The sequence below is a fragment of the Sceloporus occidentalis genome, unplaced genomic scaffold (assembly GCF_023333645.1).
Source record: "Sceloporus occidentalis isolate IW3139 unplaced genomic scaffold, rSceOcc1.0.p SCAF_122, whole genome shotgun sequence".
Taxonomy (NCBI): domain Eukaryota; kingdom Metazoa; phylum Chordata; class Lepidosauria; order Squamata; family Phrynosomatidae; genus Sceloporus; species Sceloporus occidentalis.
Window position 1 is genome coordinate 1,205,649 of NW_028317102.1, and position 22,006 is coordinate 1,227,654.

General features: G+C 41.3%; 1 protein-coding gene across 7 annotated transcripts in view; it reads left to right on the forward strand.

The window, feature by feature from the left end:
* Nucleotides 1-22,006, forward strand: part of LOC149282142 (CMP-N-acetylneuraminate-beta-1,4-galactoside alpha-2,3-sialyltransferase) — a 99,117-nt gene that overhangs the window by 62,768 nt on the left and 14,343 nt on the right. For all 7 annotated transcript variants that reach the window (XM_089498549.1, XM_089498552.1, XM_089498554.1 and 4 more), the window contains 2 exons: nt 15,148-15,242; nt 21,618-21,681. In XM_089498549.1, the coding sequence (XP_089354675.1) occupies nt 15,148-15,242; nt 21,618-21,681 (159 nt within the window). The remainder of the gene's footprint in view (nt 1-15,147; nt 15,243-21,617; nt 21,682-22,006) is intronic.

A 22,006-nucleotide genomic window follows, 5' to 3' on the forward strand; every position in this document is an offset into this window, starting at 1 on the left:
ACCTTTTCATAGAGATACGTATCAGAGAAACACTGTATGGCCGCCGACCATGTGGCGTAAGAGGTCTCGTATATTCTAAACCAGACAAGTCAAACAAAAGACCGTTTTCCTCAACACAGCCACGCGTTTCTTCGCAATGTGCCTGGGAAAGGAATCCAGACGCGTTGCGTTGGATCATATCTTTTTGTCACTGGTAGATCATATTCCACAGCTCTGGATGACACACAATATAATCAGGCAGGATGGTTTAAGGGTTAAAATGCTGTTACGACTTGTGTATTGTTAAAGGGACAGTACTTGGTAAATATTTTAATATTTACTATTCAAAAAAATGTAACTAAGGTAGAAGCTGTAGCCCTGCAGCTGCTGCTGCCCTCCTCCTCCCTGGCTCCGACATTTCAAGCAGCCAATCAGTGGCTAATCACATCGTCTCCCACCCGCAGTGTTTGCCTCTCCACAGGTGGGGGTGACGTGCGTTAAGTAGACATGCGCTTAGCTTTTCTCCATCTCTGGGGATCTAGAAGATGTAAAACAATCATACGGCTGGAAATAAAACTCCGGTTGTGTGGCCGGCGGTAGCGGTCACCGTGCAGAGCGTAAAAACATGATCTTGTCTCTCGGGCACATGTGGCGGTTTAGCTGATCAAAGAGATGAGAGCGGGTCAAAGAGGAGACCATCAAAGGCGGTGAGGCATGCAGTCAACATCTTAAGGTAGGAGCGAGGACTCGATGGGGTGAGACATTCCATAGTTATCATGCCTTTAGACCTGAGAGAAGATATGTATTTCTGGAGTATAACTGAATATAATCCTCTTTCCTCCCCTGAGGGCTCCTCTTTTCTAGGAGCTCGGAATGTTTGCTGGGTACGAGGGGATCGCAGGGTTCTACAGCCCTAAAAGTCACGCCAATTCCTTCATTTGTCGCTAAAAAGGTCTACCATGAACTCCGTGTTAGCACCAGAAAATTGCGGAAAATGAGTTCGGATAACATGCCTTAAAGACCATGGAAACTATAGAAAACAAAGTAAAATGCACTAAAAAAGATATTTTGAAAGAAAAAAAGCAATACATTAACAGGATTAAGTGCTGCGTAACACGACCAAAATGTATTTATTTCATCCGTTGTGTCAGCGATATAAATGCACGGATTGCGTATATTTCAGTAAAGGTTGGCAATGTACTTTGTACGTACCTTAATATGCGTTCTTTACCTGTAAAAGCAGAAGAAAAAGTGGTCACTTTACATTACGAGAAGCTGCAGCTCCAGAACTGCAGCTCACCGCCCCATTACAAAGTCCCTTTTCTACATTACTTTTGGCTGTTTGAAGCAGCCAATCAGTGGCAGGAAAGTATTGCTACCTGCGAAAATTTATACATATATCCGTGTCTGGAGACTCTCTCGCTACATTAGGGTAAAAGAGAAACATTTTGTATCCGCAATAGATTTGGTTACCACGTTACTATTCGGGTGTGTTTCTAGCTAAATGGAATGGTAAAAAAAATATATATTTCCTGGTGATGTCGCTTTAAGGTAGATAAAGCTCCATGAAGAACTGGTCTTGGATGTATATTTTTTAAAACCCACATTTTCCCCATGTGTGCCTGGAAGGAATAAGCAATTTTGATGATTGAGATAGCATGAAATAGAGCGTGTAATTTCACAAGCTATTGGGGCGTTCAGATTGAGCAGAGGATCCATGAACCAGCTGTCTTGGTATGCATTGTGTAATCTACTTACAGGACCTGTGTGTGTGTGTGTGTGTTCAAATACAGTTTAGCTACAAGCTAGAAACCCCTAGGCACAGAGACAACGGAGGTCTAGGACTCAAACAATTATTCAAAAGAAGTCAAATAGTCCCATAGTTATAAGGTGTATGTATGTATATGTGTGTGTGTGTGATATATATATACTACACCTTATAACTGAATTTATGGATTAGAGTGTGCCTTCCATATATGTCCTAAGAATAGAAGGCACACTCTAATCCATAAATTTACTCGCCACAATTAGACATCCATGGAAAAAATAGGAGCACTCACAGTACTTCATATTAAAGTACAAAAATATTATTCGTTTCGGTCATATCGACGTTTCGGTCTCCTACACGGAGCCTTCATCAGGACGTACCATACATGATAGCCCAGGGGTCACTTAATATTTACTCAGTGTTACCTTTGCAAATGCATGGGAGGAATTTTCATATTTTGTTTTTTAAATGTATTTTATATATATATATATATATATATATATATATATATATATATATATGAATCTCTCTTATATCTTATGGATGCCAGTAGATGATCTTTAAGCCAGAACCCTGATGATTTAATGCTACCGCGACCAAGAGACAGTTACAGGCTTTATTAAAAGGCCTGCGACAGGGTAATTTCCTGACAATTTAACAGTTGTTTTCGTCCCGGTTCTCCGTAGAGAAAGAACAGACCGTCGCAGCAATCAGGAGGGTTTCCACTGATGGAAAATTAAAGGAAAATAAATAAGAACCAAATGTGTTTAAAGCGGGTAAAGCAGCATACCGCAAGCAAAGAGATTAATTGATACTAGTGGCTTGGGAAGGTCAGAAGTACATTTAACCTTCGGTGCAATACAAAGCAGAACCAGTAAATTGAAATTCAATCATACATCATCCCGAGTTACGGTTACAAGAGACGACAGTCCTTTTCAATTAGTTTACAAAGACTCTTAAAGGGGACGGCACGCTTTAATGGGATTTTATGGGATTTGATAAATGTAAACTAAGTATCCAATAAGAAGCTGAATCTGGGTGCTCCTTATTTACTATTGGCCGGCACAATGTGCTAGTTTAAAACACTGATATGTAAATACAGGTTGTTTTTTTTAACTTCAGGTATGTATGTGATAAATGGTTTGTATATGACATTTAGTGTACTGGATAACCAATTAATTCTTCAATATTCAAGCTGAATTCAGGAATATTTAAAAAAAAATAAAAATAAATGAAGCATCTATCAAGAAGTCAAGCAACACAAGGACAGGACTGGGAACTGTCTGATTCCGTGCACCGTGACCCTAAAACTTGGGTATCTTTCATTACTGATAGGGTTTCCATAATTAAAACTATTCCAGAATTGGATCACGATATATATTCCAGTATAGAATTGGATCACGATAAAGAGATTCTCCAGTAAGTTATTTATCAGTAAGTTTTAGGCTGAAGTGTGAGTGAGTCTACTCTGGAGTGTCTGACCCGCTGCCCATTTACCCAGAGACCGGAATAAAACTCCCCAGAGCAGCAAGGAATATGAACTCAGTAAAAGCTTCTACTCATCTGGCCGTAGGTCGATGGCATCTCATTGTGAAAAATGGGGATCAGGGTTCGGGAGTTCACAGAGGTACCTTTACAAATCTTATTAAAGAAGACCTCTGCGGAATATCCATCATAATCACCCTGCTAATACATGCCAGCGCTGTCCATGGGTTGTGATTAATCTCACCGGGCAATGAGATCCAGACACTGATTCCTTCCCTCTTCGAGAGACGAAGAAATGTAGAATTTGACAGCAGATAAGAACCATACGTACATTTAGTCTGCCTTGCTGTAAAAACCTAAAACCTTATTTGGCTCTTGGCCTTGTTTTATTTTCAGGGTAGCCTCATGCCCACCTAAACCTCTGACCCTTTCGTTTTCATCTATGACCTCTTTTCCTCCCACCTCCCTACTATACTTTGCTGATTCCTTTTATGTATTTAAATCACATCTCCTCTGTCTCTTCTGTCCTCCAAGCCGGACATATCCAGATCCTCTCATCTTTTCTTATAATTTTCATCTAACCATTATATGTCTTAATCCTGCTTCTCTGACAGTATTATTCTGGAGATGGGGTCTCTCGAAAACTGTACAGGACATTCTAAATGAGTTCTGACCAGAGGCCTGTAAGGTGCTATTAACCCCTTTCCTCTTTATGCTACGTATGCCACTAGCCATACAACCCAGCACCCTGCTTGCTTCTTGTTGCGTTGCCTTCTTATCTTTTAGAAGTCCTCCAGAATAACTTCTCCCAAATCCCTGTCCTCTGTTGTTGCTGACAGCAGAGTGCTCATAGTACTGTAATCTACCTCTGGATTTTTATGTCCCAAGTGCATTATTTTACACCAAGACAATGGCAACCATAAGCCGATAACAAACCAGAGCCAGTCTATCGTTGATCTAAATGGTGGCCACATGGGCTTCTTGAATGGCACATTCAAGGAAGCGTTACGTCAACCTGACACAATAGAAACTCTTAGCAGGATACATGTTATCAAAGTCTGAAGCACAATACAACGCCATGGATGTTGATATAATATATAATGTTTCTGAATTGTGACGATTTTCCAAATGTTGTGTGTCAACAGGGGGTCTCCTTTCACTGGCATCTCTAGTAACTTAAATAGATTGCAAGCTTTAAAGACTAATCTGTTCTCTTCGCATGTTACATCTATTATTTCCAAAAACTGGGAATGAGGACATACAAGTATGGTTAATAATAATTATCAAATGCACTTTAACTCCACCCAAATGCATTCCCCCCAGCTTAATGCCCTGCAGGAGATGCATTCGGCCGAATGCATCTCCCTGCACGTTCTCGCCTGCAGGCGGATCCAGCGCTATATGATGTATGATTGGTGCTGCGAAACAATGTGCAGATTTACGATCTTTCTGTGAACGCTGTTTAGGTGATAAAACAGGCCACAATAAAATTGTCTTATAATAGTTATTTCCCTGCTTTACAGGCTCAGGCGCCAGTATCCCTGCTTTCCTGCAGCGGCTCCATGCCGCTAGCCAAACGTTAAGCCATCTAAACTCAATCTCACGAGAAAGCTCCATCTGCTTCAGTCCGCCCTGCGAGCAAATAACTCGAGGTCTTGTGATCCAGCAAGAAAAGCGGACAGAAAGGATACAGATATCCAAATATTAGCATTCCTTGTGGCGTTTATCTGACATTTCTTCTGTATATTGATAAGCATGTGACAGGAAGAGCACATGTAAATTCCAGATGTGCCGAGCGATCCCGGGCTCTGCTTTCCCAGATGGGGGTGACTCAGGCCAGTGGGCTCTCGTAAGGAAATGTTTATGGCAAAAAAAAAAAGAAAAAAAATCATATCTTTTATCGCTGTCACTGAAGATGACCTTCTCTGTGGAACATCAACATGACCGGAGTCAAAAAAAGATACTATTGCTTACGTTCAATTTCAGCACAAAATCCCCATTTACATAAAATGACATATATATGTAAATAATATGGAGCCCGGGGATTTTATTTTATCGCTCCATTTTATAGCAGGCATGTCGATAATCTCGGCTATGAATTATTATTTTTTTGGTCGGTGACCAAAATTCTGTATGCTCTCTAAAAACATCAGGAAGACTATACATTTTCAGCTTTCCCGTTAAATGTTTCTATTTTATCTGTGTTTCTCGGCCGCTCTGATTAATCTTATTACTTTCTCTAAAACCCAGAACGTCTCAGCAGTTTAGGGCAGAACGTCTCGTCTCGGCACTCGGCGAGCTGTTTCTAAAAGGCCACGTTGATTATACTGTGAAATGAGCCTCAAAAGAACAGGAATAATGTACATAACAGAGCCAAAGTACATTTTAGCAACGTATTTCAATGTATGCATTTTAATAGGAAAATTAACAAAAGTCTACTTGGTAAAATTAAAGTTTCATCGAAGTCTGCCAGCACCATGGAGAAGGGCGAGACGTGTACATCGACTAATTCTTACCAGTAACGACCTCGCTCCTATTTTTACTGGTTCTTTAAGAGCTCGGGTCACATATGACTGGGGTGTTCTGGGCATGTGCCAAGTATTAAAAGATAATTACATTGTTAAATGTGTTCCCTTGCATCTCTTGTATGCGATTATATATGTTATATATGTTATTATATATGTTGCCTTTATTAAACCACTGAATGACGGCCGAAAAACTCTTGCCAAACATCTGTGCTAAATAAACCAAAATTACAAGAAGCAAAAAAACAAATAAAAGGTGCTTTTATTTTTTACCTACTAGGCACTAAAAACCGCATTAGAAACGCAATTCCTACTAACGGCCTATTCCCAAACCCTTTCCGTAATTAATTCTTGAATGCTGTGAGGTTTTGCCCCATTCGTGATTATTTAAGGGAATGCTTAATTGTTATGGGGCACAAAAGCAGCCACTGATTGGCTGTGACAGAGAAGCTAAGGATTATCTATATAACAAGAGCATTGCTTTGATTAGTGGAACAGCCCCTCGAATAGTATGTAGTCCACTTGGAGAAGACATGAAGATCCTGGCACATTTGGGTTGTAGGTGGGCTGTCGGAGCCACTTTTGTATGGGGTGGAAAGAAACAGAAGCAGCTGGTTTCGGTCAATGGATTGTCACCGAGAGCCACTCTGGGAATGTGGGAAGTCCTACTTCAGTCCCGTTATAAAGGGAAAATACCTAGAACTATTATGAACGCATGATAAATTAAATCATGTACCAACAATAAAATATGTGTAAGCTAAACAGTGAACAAAGCTGTTTACTAAACATCGGAATTGGAAGAAAACCCAGAGTTTTGTATAGTTTTTGCTGCTAAATAAGGGTACTCCCTGCTGGATCCACTTTTAGCTGTTTACTTGCCATCTGAATATATAGCATAATTTATCTGCCAAAATAACTGCACAGTGAATGCGGTTTGGCTGTTCTCCAGTATTACAAAGGGGTATATTCACTAAACAGTGAGATAAAGAATTACATCCCACTACAAGGTCCAGACTTTAATGAGTTTGATCCGTATAACTCATGGTTGTCTCAATACATTAATGGTGGCTTTTTGCTGGATGAACTCGGCTAGTGTCGCAAGAAACATGAGTCAAGGGGAGCCCTTCGTAGCGCAGGGTCCCTGGTCCCATGCCCATTCACCAAATGGCATGTGCCAGCCACACAAACCCAACAAACTGCTACTAACACCTGCCAAACTGGAAGCCAAAACAGACCCCAAGATGCTGACCCGGTCAGTTTATTCCAAGCATTTCACATTCTTGGCAACGTTGGTCACTTTTTTAAATGGAAACGTTTTAATTAAAATAAGTTTAGTGCATCATCCATTATAGAGACGGTATGTAGTAACATTCTTTTATTGACCATTGTAGGTGTCATAGGCCAGCTGGAGCTTGGAGTTCCATAAGTTAATGTTTCCTTTCATGCACCTCTCTTTATGGCTTTATGTGACTTCAGATGGTGGGTCATAAATGAGCTGGGATGATATTAAATACCCAACCAGTGGCTATTGGCATTATAGCATTATGGAATCAGCTGGGGCTCCATAAAGATGATGTGCCATCCACAGCGTTGTACTGATACGAGATTACGAGGCAAAGCCAACTGCAGGGGAAACATCTTGCGTTGTTGAAATGAGAGACTTCGCAACAAACCCCCGTTCTTTTCTATAAACCCGGATACGGTGGAATCTTTCGTTCCAGGTGCTACGTTTGAATCACATCCTTGGATCGTCTTTTGTTTTTTGTTACATGTGATGTAAATCCGCTAGCGACTGGATATAAAGACTTCCTCTTTGCTAACCTAATGTCCCTCACCACAAATCTGTTCTTTTCCTCTAGAACCTGTTAAAGCAGAGATAACAGGATTTAGATAACGTCTCGTTATCTGGAATAAGATGGTCTTTGCTTCCTGTCGTAAAAAATGGTTCGTTATGTCGGTCCAAGAAAAATGCCCCCCTGATCCTTGTAGTCAATCTGTAATCTGGAATGGCCAGAAGTTGCGTAGGCAGTTTTTGGGAACCCCGAGCAAAATAGGTTTAGTGGGAGCTTTTTTATAATTCGAGTGATTTAATGGTCACTCAAGCTCCCTGGCACTTTCCTTAACAAAGACTGCATATTAATGTATTTTGTTAGTACTTCATTGCATTCATTAAGCCTGCAAAAAAATACAAATACAACGAAGCACTTGCTTTCATGAGAAGCTGCAGCTCCAACTCCCCTTGAATCTGCCAACTTTAAAAAAAAAAAAACTGAAAAATAAACAAACAACACAGTGACCTCAGTGATGTCATTGTGATATCACTGGTATACATAATATGTATGAGAGATCCCTAAAGGGATCTATCAATATCTCACTGAGAACAGTGCAAAAACCAAATAAATAATTATAATAAAAAAAAAAAGGAAAAGCCCTTACATCCCGTTGCCCTAGCCCTACATGTAAAAAGTATAAACCCCCATCCATTTACTACCCCCAAACCCCTTAAGCCAGAAGTATTAAAAACACTACAGTATAGGGTACCATGTAAGGGATGTATATGGCTCTCTAGAACATAAAGTATGTATGTGGAATATGTTTTTAATCATGGGAAGTTGCCGAACATGAATTGGGTCATTGTTCATTAGGGACACCTAATGTGTAGAAGAAATTCCAAGAAAATTGCAAAAAAAAAGGGTTTTTTGGGGGTTTTTTTTTTTTACATACTAATAATCCCAATTATTGTTTTTTCTATGATTTTAAATGAAAGCCCCATTTGTCCTTGGGGAAAAAAAGGATGTATAATTTGGGTGGGTACATCAAACAATTAAACAATTAAAAATGGCAAAAAAGTACAGTATTTATGGTTCTAAAAAAAAAACAAACCTGGTAGTGAAGGGGTTAAGACACATCAAATCAGAAAAATAATACCCATTACGGTAAAGAGAGGTTTTCCTTAGCGCCTCAGGGCATAGTCGGTGCTTAGCACAGAATACAATACCTTCCGGTGACATAAAAGCAGTGATGATATGGAGGTTAAACCACAAGTCCCAACAAGGTCTCCAAAAAGAAATCCAGCGATCGCTTTGCAGAAGCAATTAACAGATCTCAAACCCTACCCAGACGTACGTATTTCGTAACTCAAATAAAATTTGCATGCTTCAGATTTTATTTGCAGATTTTATTTGCTTCAATATCATATGATGCAAAAAGAAGCCACCGATAGATTGTTGGCACCGACCCTGAAACGGTTGACTTCGTGTTGCCTTTATATGATTAAACCTTCAGAAGTAATAATGAAACGAGAGCTCTGCTACGTTTGATTGCTCATCATGTTTGATGCGGTTCATGTTTTGTCTCAGGTGAAACAGCACTTCTAACTGTAGGAATATCAAAATTCCAGGCTTTCCCCGATAAAAATCCATATGCTCGGTAGACGTTCTGTATATGAAATGTCTCTTTCTACGTGCGCAGAAAAAAACACGGAGCGGTGTACTGTGTGGGTGTTCAGAACCTGCTTTCATCCATGACTGTCAAACTCCGGTCTCTGCCGTCGCTTTGTCTGTAGGAAATACGCGATTCGCTTTATTGTCTGTAAACCTATAGAAAATCCTAAAATGAAAAGAATCAAAGTGCCATTTAACCAAATCAAACAGAAACCGTTCCAGTCAATCAGCCTCGCAGATCGTTGGTGGGAAGAGGGCATTAGGGTTTGGGAAATATCCATGTTATTCGTTACACCAATGCTAATCCCATTCTATTTGCTCGCTAGCTTGTGATAAAAAGGCCTGACGTAATATTTTATGTAATGATAGCGAAACTAATTTAACCTTAACATCCTGGGTAAACATTACGAGCTAGGTGTCTCAAGGTAACACAAACACAAGTTCATTGTTGCGTTGAGGAATGGTGGCAGAAGTGGGATACCAGTCAACAAACCTTTATAAAGTAACAATTAGCCAAAGAATAAATGTTTGTTGAAATGGTAAAATGGTGGTAGAAGTGGGATATTAGTCAACAAACATCTATAAAGTAGGAATTAGCCAACGAATAATTAATTGTTGTGTTGGTAAGAAGATGGATTTAAGTAAAAAAAAAAAAAATCTCTGATTTTAATATACAAATATAAAAAGGTAATAAAAAAAACCTACAATAAAGAATTAAACAGTTTAGCAGCTTTTGTACATTTTCCCAACAACCGATAAAAGATTCAGGGAGATAAATTAGCGGAATTCCAATAGCTTCATGTTTCGCCTTTCGAATATACGACAGAATGTTGATGGCGATTACAATTTTCTGGACTTTTTTTATGCACAAACGTTGCCGTTTGCAGCTTTGGCAGAACGTTGTATTAGAGACACGTTCTTAATATAAATTTTATTTTTTATTGAGCCTTCTTCCTGGCAGATTTGCCAAAAATTGTGCGATTAGCTTTCATGTCGTAAGGCACCGCGTATGTGATTGAGTACACGTTCGGCGGCAGCTAATGTCTTGACAGGCTCATCCCATGACGTAAGCTACGTTGCTTTGCCTCGCGGCCACATAAATGTGGTTTACATTCCTGCGAAATACAAATCACCCCGCTCAGATCCTAACCTGCACATATATACATTAAATAAACATGAAGATTTACTAAAGCGTTTTGGCCAAAGCACTCAAGCTCACCTGCCATGTCAAGGCACCCCATGGGGGGAGATAAAAAGAACAGGGTTACTTGGTTAGAACAAGGTGGCTGTGCTTCTAGACATAAACACCTGTGATAACAATTAACCCATAATAGGGTATTAGGACACCATTATTGGGTGGGTACAGTTGAAGGTAGGCATGGGTTACATACACAGCTTCAATGCAACGCTTTCGAACTGCCGACCCACCATCCCCACTGTCTTCCCACGCTCCCCACTGCCTGCCCACGCTCCCCACTGCCTGCCCACGCTCCCCACTGCCTGCCCACGCTCCCCACTAACGACCCACCATCCCCACTGCCGGCCCACGCTCCCCACTAACGACCCACCATCCCCACTGCCGGCCCACGCTCCCCACTGCCTGCTCACGCTCCCCACTAACGACCCACCATCCCCACTGCTTGCCCATACATTATGCCCTGCGGCCATAGTTTACATTTCATTTTCTCTTCTAATTACCTGAAAATGGCCACTCTCTGAATCATAGTAATAAAAAAATGAAAATACAGTAATGAAATAATTTGGTTTTGTTTAATTAATTCGGAATGGTTCCTGAATGGTCTCTAGATTGAACAGTAAATGCACAATCATAATATTTTCCCAACTAACTGCTTCTCGTTGGCATTTATTCCAAAATACTTTTTATTTTAGGAGCTTTTCTAGGCTTTGAAGGCTTTTTACGATGTGGGTCCTAGGAAATGTTGACGCATTCCGTAAAATTCTGTTCACAAAGCAGACTATAAAATTCAACAATACTGTAATGACAGGGATGAAAACAGGATTCTACAAACTGCCCCAAACTAAAAAGCCTTGGAAAAAATATCACTTTCTGTAGCTCTTTTGGGAGACTAATAACAATTAAAGGGTTAATCCACTTTGGTGTCTTTACATTCTCAAATGGAGTCCCTTGTAAATGCGTGGGGGGATTCGCAGATCGGGGGCACAGCGTGCGGCCCACCGCTGGATATGCCCGGCTGCAACTGCACATATCCAGATGTCAGACGCACGGAGCTGCAGCTTCTCCTAAAGATAAAAGCCATGATATTTCAACAGGTTGTAGAATGCATAATAAGCTTCTTACAACCTATGTATCCTTCATTGGTAAGGCTGCTGGGGCACTAGAGTGTCCCTAAAAGACTCCAATGATCCGGTTACCAACACACGGCGCTTGGGGCTATTGGCACGTCTTTCTGTGCAGAATGCTGTTTCCAATATCCGAGGCAGGCTCTGCTTCTCTTTGAGGCGTCCTCTGGAGACAGATATAATAACTCACCTTTTGTGCTCGTATGACACCGTTGGATAGAAGGTGTCTTTTAAGTATGACATATTTCCTTAATACCCAGGTGGTTAAGCACTTCCAGACCGTAAGAATGCAGAACTCACGCATCTGGAAAACGTTGATGTCCTCGTGATTGATGTGTATAACGTTTTTTCCAAAATAGTTTTTTTTTTCAGCTGCTCCATAAAAATAGGTCCGACAGACACAGACGGCGTTCTGTCAGCGTTTATGCAGACTCTAAAGACCAGGGCTTGCTCTTGGCTTTGAGTAGAGAGGCAGAGGGAGCAAACCCAGCCAAAAAAACTTTTAGCCAGAATCGTAGTCCGTCGATTCCAGGAAGGGCTGGGATGGACCCACAATTCACACTGCAGACCGTCTTTCTAGGTGGCCACAGACGCAAACGTTTCACCCGCATGGGACCTTATTGTCTACTGTGCTATAATTTGGGCTTGGATCTTCTCTAAATGGGTATTTATGGTGAAAGTAACAAAGTATCCGCTTTGAGTGTCCATGGGGTTTACTGTAAGCGCGTTTATACCCCGTTCCCATATGTAATGTACTGGGTGTGTTATTCTTCTGCGGTATTCTTAAGCCAGTAATTGTCGTTTTGTTGCCATCCAGGAATAGCTGCCAGTGAAAATCTACAAATGCCAGGAATCTGCTTTTTATATCACGGTTGTTTTTATTGGCCAGACGCCGAACTTGGTGAAATGTGAGGTTCCCGTCGCGCTGCTGCCGGTGAACTCATTGACGACATGAGACCGCCGAGCTGCTTCAAGTTCAGCTTCTCGACTTCTTGGTGTGGCTTGCGAGCCTTAAGGCTATTAGCGATCCGATTGCGAGTTCCCAAGTCAGGGGAAGACAACGTTTGACCTTTTAGTGAATGGAGATTTGCAGCGAATGAAGCGTTCCTCCGTAGGCTTTATGTGAATATGCACGGCTCGGAGGAGAGGAGGTAGAAACATTTAAATACATGAAGGGATTTAAGAAAGTACAAGTTTACAAGAAAGTACAAGGAGAGAGAGTGTAATCTAGAGGGTGAGAGGTTCAGATGTAATGTAAGGACGTTCTATTTTACTGAGAGGGTGGTAGGTAAGTGGAACAGCATCCCAGCAGAAGTGGTAGAGGCTTATACAGTGAGAGAATTTAGCCAATCAAATCAGAGCTTAGCTCCAGTTTCTGACTGATTGATATATTGGTGAATATGAAGACGGTTATGATCGGTCTCCTTTAAGAGCGTGGCGGTTTCAGTGGCTAATGGCAAAATATTTTCGCTTACTATTCTGGACGTAAACTATTTTGGATGTGAGCCGCTTAAGTAACAAATCCACCCAGAAAGTGTCGTCCTTACTTTCCCTGCCTGAATTTCTGTGTAATTGAATTTTCTCCTGTACTTGATCGCAGATGTCTGTAGACCTTTATTCCGCGCCTTCTCGTTGTGGTTTTTATTGCTGTGTTCTGGGTTGCGTTATGGGAGAACAGTAACAACGGAACTTTATTTTCGGCGCGTTGGACAACAGCTTCCCTTTCAAGAGCGTTGGACTTCCCGTGGGGCCGAGCATGCGCCTCTGGCAATGTGAAGTTACACCGGTTGCTTTTGACAGTTAGCATTGTATGAAAAAAAAAAGCCATTTCAGTATTAATGATGTGCACAATAAACGGCCGAAAACCTGCAGTTCTAGAATATTACGTCCTGGCGCTTATACTCATGGATTGGGCAATAGAATCTTCTGATCACCCCGACGCTCCTTTTCAGATGTACTCTAGATTGTAAGCTCCTTTGAGCAGGGCCCTCCTCAGCTGTTGTCTCTAAGTCAAATTGTTATGTTACAAACTACTTGTTATGTCCTGTCTACCCATTGTACAGCGCTACGGAATTTGATGGCGCTATATAAAACAATAAATAATAATAATAATAATACTGGGGCATCTCGCCTGAGCTGATTAAAATGTGGGGCGCCAGACCACGACCATCGTATGTAGCAAATCGGACAGTAAGGGTAACCCCATATTCTAAGATGCCAAGGTTCTCCGCTCTAGAATGTGCATAGCTAATAGTTAAAAATAGTCAGTCCTTGACATTGGGGTTAAACCCGTAACCGGACAAGCAAGAACGCTCGCCATAAAATTTTAAATATTTTCAATTCCATAGTAAGCAATACCCGATTCTGCTTGTGAATTATTCATGTTTACTGCCCTTACTGCAGCAATAAAAATCTATTTTATGCGCAATCCTACTAATGACATATAGGTAATCCCGAGTGCCACCTACAAATGCCAGGGGTTAATTATGTGAGGGTTTTTTTTTATATATGTGAGGTTTTTTTTATATGTATATATGTATACCGGTGTTTTTATATATATATATATATATATATATATATATATATATATATATATATATATATATATATATATATATATATAATTGCCAGTATTTTTTCTTACTTTGTATAATTTTATAGAATTATACATCTGCCATTAAATTTTACGTATTGAAATCTCAGCATTTCTTTAACATTGTTCCGAACTGTTTCTTTATCTTTGGTTCTTGTAAAACTCAGTGAAAGGCTAAATATTGAACTATTGCATATTTACAATAATTGTTCCCATGCACAAACACAGTTCGGAGGTAATATCTTTTTTTTTTTTCTTGTAAACTTTTTTTTTTTTTTTTTTGACCTGGTTTCCAATTTTACAAGAAAAAAAAAAAAAAAAAAGTACAAAAAGAAAGTAGTTCTGCTACTCAGCAGTCCACAAGTCTACTACGCACCCTCAGCTTACCCCCATCTGTCCGGCAGGTTCTCGTGTTTTATATGAAGACCACTAAATAGAGATTAGAGTTCCCTCGGGGGAGATTTTTAATGCTGAGGAGTCCCTACCCTTGCTTGTTTTCTGCTTGACCCTTAAACTCTGATAACACAAGGGACATCTGTCTAAACTTTGGCAGACTTCCCTGGATTAAGTCATCTGGAAGACAAGTGGACATGCGAATACTTAGTGGTTGCTACATGCCATCAAGTGGGAAGGAATTTGACGCGCTCATGCCACCAACCCGCTACACATCCTCACCGCTAAAGTCTATTACATGCATTCATCCGTCCGCCGGGGTCTGACGTTCATTGGAACTCGTGTTCTAAAATCTGCCGTGCGTCATGTAGTTTCTATAGGGATTTCATGATCAGAAAGTCACAGAATGGCTTTTTAGAATCCAATAATAAAAATATCTGGAAATACATTTGCCATAAGAATCATTATTTGCTGTACAAGCCATTGTTATAACGCTCTCAATGTGGCGTTAATGTTAATGGATCTTCAAATTATTTAATTATTACACATTAAGGCGTGATAAACCTTTTTATTCAAATCATTGCTTGCCAACACGGATCTTGTTACAAATTTTTTTTTAATTGCATTTTTTATTTGAAGGTTCTCCAAACCCGCTCCAATGTTTCTTGATGACTCCTTCAGAAAATGGGCAAAGATTCGGGAATATGTCCCTCCTTTCGGAATAAAAGGACAAGGTAACAGATGCATGCCTGATGGACCGTGCTTTCTGAGCAAAGAAATGGCTATAAAATTCTATATCTATGTATATTAAGAGATATTTTTATTTTTTTAGTACAAATTAATGTTTTTTTTATTGATTTATTTTGATTGGAATAGGACCCTTTGTGAGATGCATCAAATCTGGATATATTTTAAAAAAAAAAAGACAAATTATAATGTATACTTTGCATATCTTCGAAATAACTGTATTTTATTTAGTCCTTTGCCCAACAACGTGCTTTATTGTTCCTTTGTGTTGGCAGCTACAGGCACTATGAAATATTAAATGCTTTATGTGAAAGATTAAATCAAATATTAAATGCTATATGTAAAGGATGATTTTCTTTGTGAACTACCCTGATTCTGTCCATTTTCGTTGGCCTGTATCGCATTCACAACCAGATGAAAAAAATTTAGCCACAGAAATTTGGATTAACTGAGTTAAATTCTGCAGTCCTGAATTCTACGGAACCCAAAACCGCTACACTGTAGCTTCTTCCACCGACGGCCGGTTAATGGGGGCATTCGGCACAGGCGGTGGTCTCGGGAGAGCTTGAGATCACTGGGGTTCCAGAAGTCAATGTGTTGACGTCTCTCCACTTTCTGTACCAGGTCTTGGGAGAATTCAACGAAGACAATAGATCTACAGAAAGCAGTCAGGGAGTTCCCTCATCCGTCTCCCAGAATGAACCTACTGTGTCAGTTTTATTTATCCAGTAGCCACCGACGGATGACATAAATAGCCACCGCCACGTCTGGTTCCATTTGTTTCAGCGGAGGGGCTTCCAGATGTTCTCTTTGCCGTTTGCTGAAGGTGGAAATGATGTAGCTCTTTCCATCTGTACCATGAACTCATCCACAGGTTAAACCAACTAGAAAGTTTCTTTTGTTGCCAAGATGACAAATGTGCCAGTGTCCTCTCCCTCCCCAGCGTGCTACCTGATCTGCCTGATTTATGTGACATTTCTAGTCTTTCCAGGGGTCATCTGGGGTGACGATCATCTGTTTACCTGCAGAGTAGCCGAGCGTGAAGTTCTGACTGCCGAGCAGATGAGCTCCTATAACCAGCCCGGTGTTGTCTTAACCCGGAGGATGTTTTTCTGCCGCTACAGATGTGCGCGTGTTTTTTATACATTCAGGTCGCACGCCACCTGACAGAATTCTCTCCCGTGACGCAGCCCCTGCGCCTTTCAAAGTCGGAAACTTTTCTTCCCCCAAGTTTTCTTTTGCAGGCAAAGCCAGGGTTGGTGTCTACTTATCACAGAGCGGCTCTGCCTGCTTCGGTGAATTTCATTATGCATTAAACGCAGCGTTAGAAGCATCATTCCGAGTGCTGCAACCGCCTGAACCCTTCTCAGAAATACATGTAATCATGTACAAGAATGTCTCATTTATTGTTTTCCAGGAACATTTAATTGTCACGGGACGTAAAAGCAGGGACTGATTGGTTAATAGAAACGTAGAATTTGACAGCAGGTCAGACCCGTTCTCCCTACTATAAAGACTCAAACCGTAATCAGACGTTGGTCTCCTCTTAGGTTCAGGAGCCGTATCTCTATCCCATGCATGTTTTATTTCCCTTCCCTCTACCGCTAAGGATGGCAGGCCGTTCCACTTATCTACCACCCTCTCGGTAAAGGTTACTTTCAATCTAAACCTCTAACCCTCTCGTTTCAGATTACACCCTCTTTATTCTAACATTTCTCTTCGTTAGAAATAAAGTCTGTTCCTGTACTTCGTTAAATCCTTTAGGTATTTAACTGCTTCTATTGCATCTCTTCTTTCTCCCAAGTCGGACGTACCGAGATCCCTCAGTCTTTCCTGTTAATTGTGATCCTCCTTCATTTATACATTCTGGGTGATTTCAGAACATACTGGGTGATATTATCCACCAGCAGAAAGAGTTAACAAGTCAAGTTCCCACCAACTCTGTAGTTTTCCCCTTAAAAGTGTGGAAATATGTTTAACCCCTTAATGACAAAGCCCGTACATGTACGGGGTCAAAATGCATTGTTTTCAATGGGTTTAGGGACCGCCCATTGTCCTTAAGGGGTTAAGTTGCTCTAGGTGTATCGGAGGCCGGTGCGCTTTGTCCGACTTCTCGGGCTTCAGGGCAAATAACTTAAATTCACATCCAGCTTTTTAGAATGTTGTCACGCATCACGTAAACGTTACCGTCTGCGATCTTAATGTACCGCCGATATCGTTGACGACATCTCCCGTTTCCTACATGCTTTCCACCGATACACTGTTTCCCTAATAGCCCGTCTCTTGCTCCGTGTGGGATTTTTCAACTGCAATTGCATGACATTTCCAAATTTTCACGACAACCTACAACTTCGTTCATTGTTGCCGACGCGGCCTCGGCTCTGCTTGGCTCCCCTTGTCTTCCGCCTGAGAAATGACAGAAACAATCGGAGCCTGTTTGCCGCTCTCAGCCCGGGCTGGAGATAATTGGCGTAACATTTCTCGCAAGCTTACCCGGTCTGCCACGCCACCGAACAAATTAATTTTACTCGAACAGCCGACGGGCAGCACAATAGTTGACGTGTGCCACGTTGCGTGCAGCTTTACATTGAAGAAGGGTTCGTTCCAAGAGTTCATATTCTTTCTTTCTTTTCATATATTTTTTTTTTTTTATGAGCCAACAGCCAGGAAACTTTGGAAGATGTCCGTAGAAAAAAAAACCAAAAACGGATGTTCAAGAATTAAAAATTATGTGGCAAAGAGCGACCCTGTGTGACCTTGGCTGTGACCTAAAGAACCAAGAAATGGTCTAAACAAGCTTCCTTATATCGGCCAAAAAGACTTCATAGAAAACCTAGAATTTTGTGAATGAATTCCTTGTTTTTGTAACCTCTGTTAATTTGGAGGCATAGTTACATAGTTAGGCTGAAAAAAACGCATCCATCAAGTTCAGCCTTTCCCAGATCTGTTTATTTATCGCTGTTGATCCAAAAGAAGTAAAAAAAAAAAAAAACCCCCCAGTTGTGGCTTTTTCCAATTTTGCACAAACTAGGGGAAACAAAATTCCTTCTTGACCCCAGAATGGCAGTCAGGTCTCTCCTTGGATCAAGAAGCTGTTTCCCCATCATTTAAAAATGATATCCCTGAGATACATTGCAGGAAAAGTTGCTTTTATGTCCCTGCTTCTCCAGAAACTACCATTCCCATGATCCAGGGAATTGTTTCTCCGCTGGTAGACAGTAGCTGGTGCAGAAGCTTCCATTGAAGTGAAAGCATCTCGATGATCGCCGGAGACCGTCTACTTTTCCGACGCCCGCTGTTTTCCCCCGGGTTAAGAACTATCCATAGGTCATCACGTCCCTGGTGATTTTTTTAGTTGTAAATAAGGATTATAGTGAGGGTTTTTTTTGGCAGCTGTATGGACACGCCAAATGCGCTGGCCATCAGAAAAAAATGTTCATGGATCTACTAACGAGTTATAAGGAATCTCTACAGATCATAAAAAAAATGAATTTCCTCTAAAGTCGCTTGTACTCAATAATATTTGGTAGGAAACTAGAACTGAACATTTTAACAAAAAGTTTTATTTTTTTTAGCCAGTTATTCATACATTTGTATAACCGGTAAAATATGTGGCGTAAAAACGGACATCCATGAGTTCCCCAAACCCTGGGTTCTGCTAAATACTCCGGTATATTCGGTCATCTGTTGATACAAAGACACGAGGTTACCAGCCATGCGGTTGATGATGTTGAGACGATTGATCTGTTTGTTCTCGAATGGTTGGATTAGATTAGAACGTGTATATAACAGCGCTGGGGACAGAGTTAGCACTCAGCTTAATGAACTCGCCTCTGTATCGGGTTCCTCTTAATCTACGATGAAAAACGAGCCTGTTTATTGCGGGTCTTATCAAAGCGAAACACAGCGAAGGGACTTATCAGTGCTAGAAACGGAGGCCGCCTGATTCTAGATCCGGCACTTGAGCAGAAGAGATCCAGAAAAACCTGAAACGTAAATTTTTTTACGCAAGAAACCTTTAATCTTGCTCTCGGCGAGACCGGCTCTAATGTGTTGTTTTAAGGAATAACTCGCCGCTCGCGAATACTGTTGGGGAATTTTTCCTTTTAACATTTCCTTCGAGTGTGTGAATTTGTGATTGTCTGCATTACGTGCAGAAAATTCCCATATTTGTGTTTCCACAGAAAACTTTCTCTCTTTTTTAACATTGATTGGAGGCAGATGCAGTGTGTGGGTCCATATGGAAGAGACACACATAGCATGAAGGAAATTGCGAAGCGTCGCTGTCCGAGTGAGTCAGCTCGGACCCCTTCCGGCTAAATAACTTATTTAAAATATATCCGGAGCCGCTATATAAGACGGCAGCCGCCACCTCCAAAGCTTCTGGAATCATTACGTTATTAAATCTACTTGCGCTTTTTTTGGTTTCCATCAACAGAGGGTAGACCGTCGTGTTAAAAGCTCAAGGAGAGGTCTTGTGTGCAGCATAAATCATCATCTACCTGGACCTCGGATTATGCCAGGATTATCTGAGACTTGCTTTCAATCTAGAACCAGTGGGAGAAACGCAAATTCAGGGCTGAAGGTGTGAAGGGAGGATAAAAAAAAAGACCGGCTCGGTAGGCGAAGGCGAGGAAGCCTACGTCATGTTGTCAGTCGGTGTTCGTCGATGACTGTGGGTTGAGTGAGGTTTTGGAGAATGTTTGAGAAATCGGGCAAGAAAGACCTAGCTAGAGGTTCGGAGTTAATGGACGTGAGGGAGAAGCGGAGAAGGTAATGAGAGAGACGGGCCCTGGATAACGATTTGGATCTGTAGCAGGGGTGTCCAGGCTGCGGCCCTCCAGCTGCTGCAGGACTACATCTCCTATGATGCTCTTTCAGCAGCTGGAGGGCCGCAGCTTGGACACCCCTGATCTATAGTGCCAAAAGGATATATGTGAGAAGGAGAGGGATCATGGAGGGTTTTGTGTGAACTGGAACAGCAAATGAAGCCTAATGGGAGCGGAAAGCCATCCTGACGACACCGTTTTCTACAAATATGTACAAAAAAAGCAGGTTTCTTTTACACGCTTGTTAAAGCATGCAGAAGGCCAGTTTTATTATTTTTTACCCTAAAAGGCAGCAAATACATCCCAAACGGTATAATAGTATAACATTCACACCGATTATACCAACGCGGCATTATTTCGGCACCGTGTCTTATTAACATGTTTATGACGCTTCTGGCCTTTCTGGAGCTAAATAAATATGTCATAAATCCCTACGTTTATTTATTTTTCATTCATATTTAATATGTTTATAGGGAAGCATTTTTGCAATAAAACGCATAACTGTCTGTTGATAGCATTGTTTGCGCACGGTGCGAGTACGAGGCTGGGAATGCCATTGAAGTAAGCGAGGGAATTTTCATTACCATCATTGTTCCTGCGAAGGTTGCCAAGAAGGCAATATCTGGATGCGTCATCCGGCAGTCTGATCCGGGAGCTTCTTGCCGAATGAAGTCCGTGTCAGAGACCTCGCCGCTCTCTCGGGATTCACTGCCGGGATGTCTCGGAAGGACGAGTCGCGGCACACGTTCCTCGTGACGCGCCGCTCTCTGTAAATGAGACCGAGTTGGAAATGGCTCGTGACATGTGGGGTCCTGTAGAATAACCAACACAATCTCCTGCCTTCCGCTTATTAGATTATCATGAGTATGCTGCTCATATTAAAAGCCTTATTAGTCATCTCTAAGGGCCAACATACATAGTTTCTGGGATTTATTAAATATATAATATATATTAAAAAATATTTAATATTAATTCCCCTTGTCGTTTGACACTTGATGCCCTCCACTTACGTACCTAGTATAGTATTATCTAGTTGGAAAGAATGCCATTGGAGATACATACGTGTAATTGACATGTATTAATATGTCAATATATCTACGCTAGAATTCTAGCTTTGTGGACGTCCATGAGAAGGATATCTTAACCCTTTGCCTTATATTTAGAATAGCGGTGAGTTCCGTATCGGATACATTGGTTCACGCATGAACACTGCCATCGGTCCGGTGTTTACCGTTTCTTTAAAGGCACCGGACCCAGTGTTACCGTTTGCGTGTTCGGGATAGTATGATTAGCACCAGCACGATGCGAAACATGTGTTAATGCGTGTGAATGCCAGGAAGAAGTAATGGTTGGGAATCCTCCAGGTACTGCGGCTCTGTTTCTCCCACAAGCTGGCTGAGAGCGTTGGATGCTGTCATTTAACAACAACCGTCTAATCCGTGTGTGTTATTTCCCTGTCTGCATTGTTCATGGAATTGTCCTAACTTCACCCCGACACAAAATTATCTGTTTCTTTTTTTCCTTTATTTGCAGATAACCTCATTAAAGCGATTTTGTCCGCCACGAAAGAATACCGCCTGACAGCTGCGCTTGACAGGTAAGCAAATCAAAGACACCGGTGGACGTCTCACGATGTTCTTATAACGTCTCAAAACATCTGTGATGACTGTTCAGAAGAGCCTATTGTTTAAAGTTGGCTCGCGGAACTGCTTTACGGTTTGAGATCCAGAGTCTAGATAAATACATTGTTGCGCGGATACATTTTACACGCTTTGGGAAGCTGTTTCCAGGGCAGAAAGGCAGAATGTGAAGGCAAATAAAAGCCTACCTACCCATTCCATCTCCCCATCAAAGGGACCGGGCCGTATGTATGTCCCATGCATGTTTAAATTCCCTTACCGTAGTAGCCTCTGCCACTCATG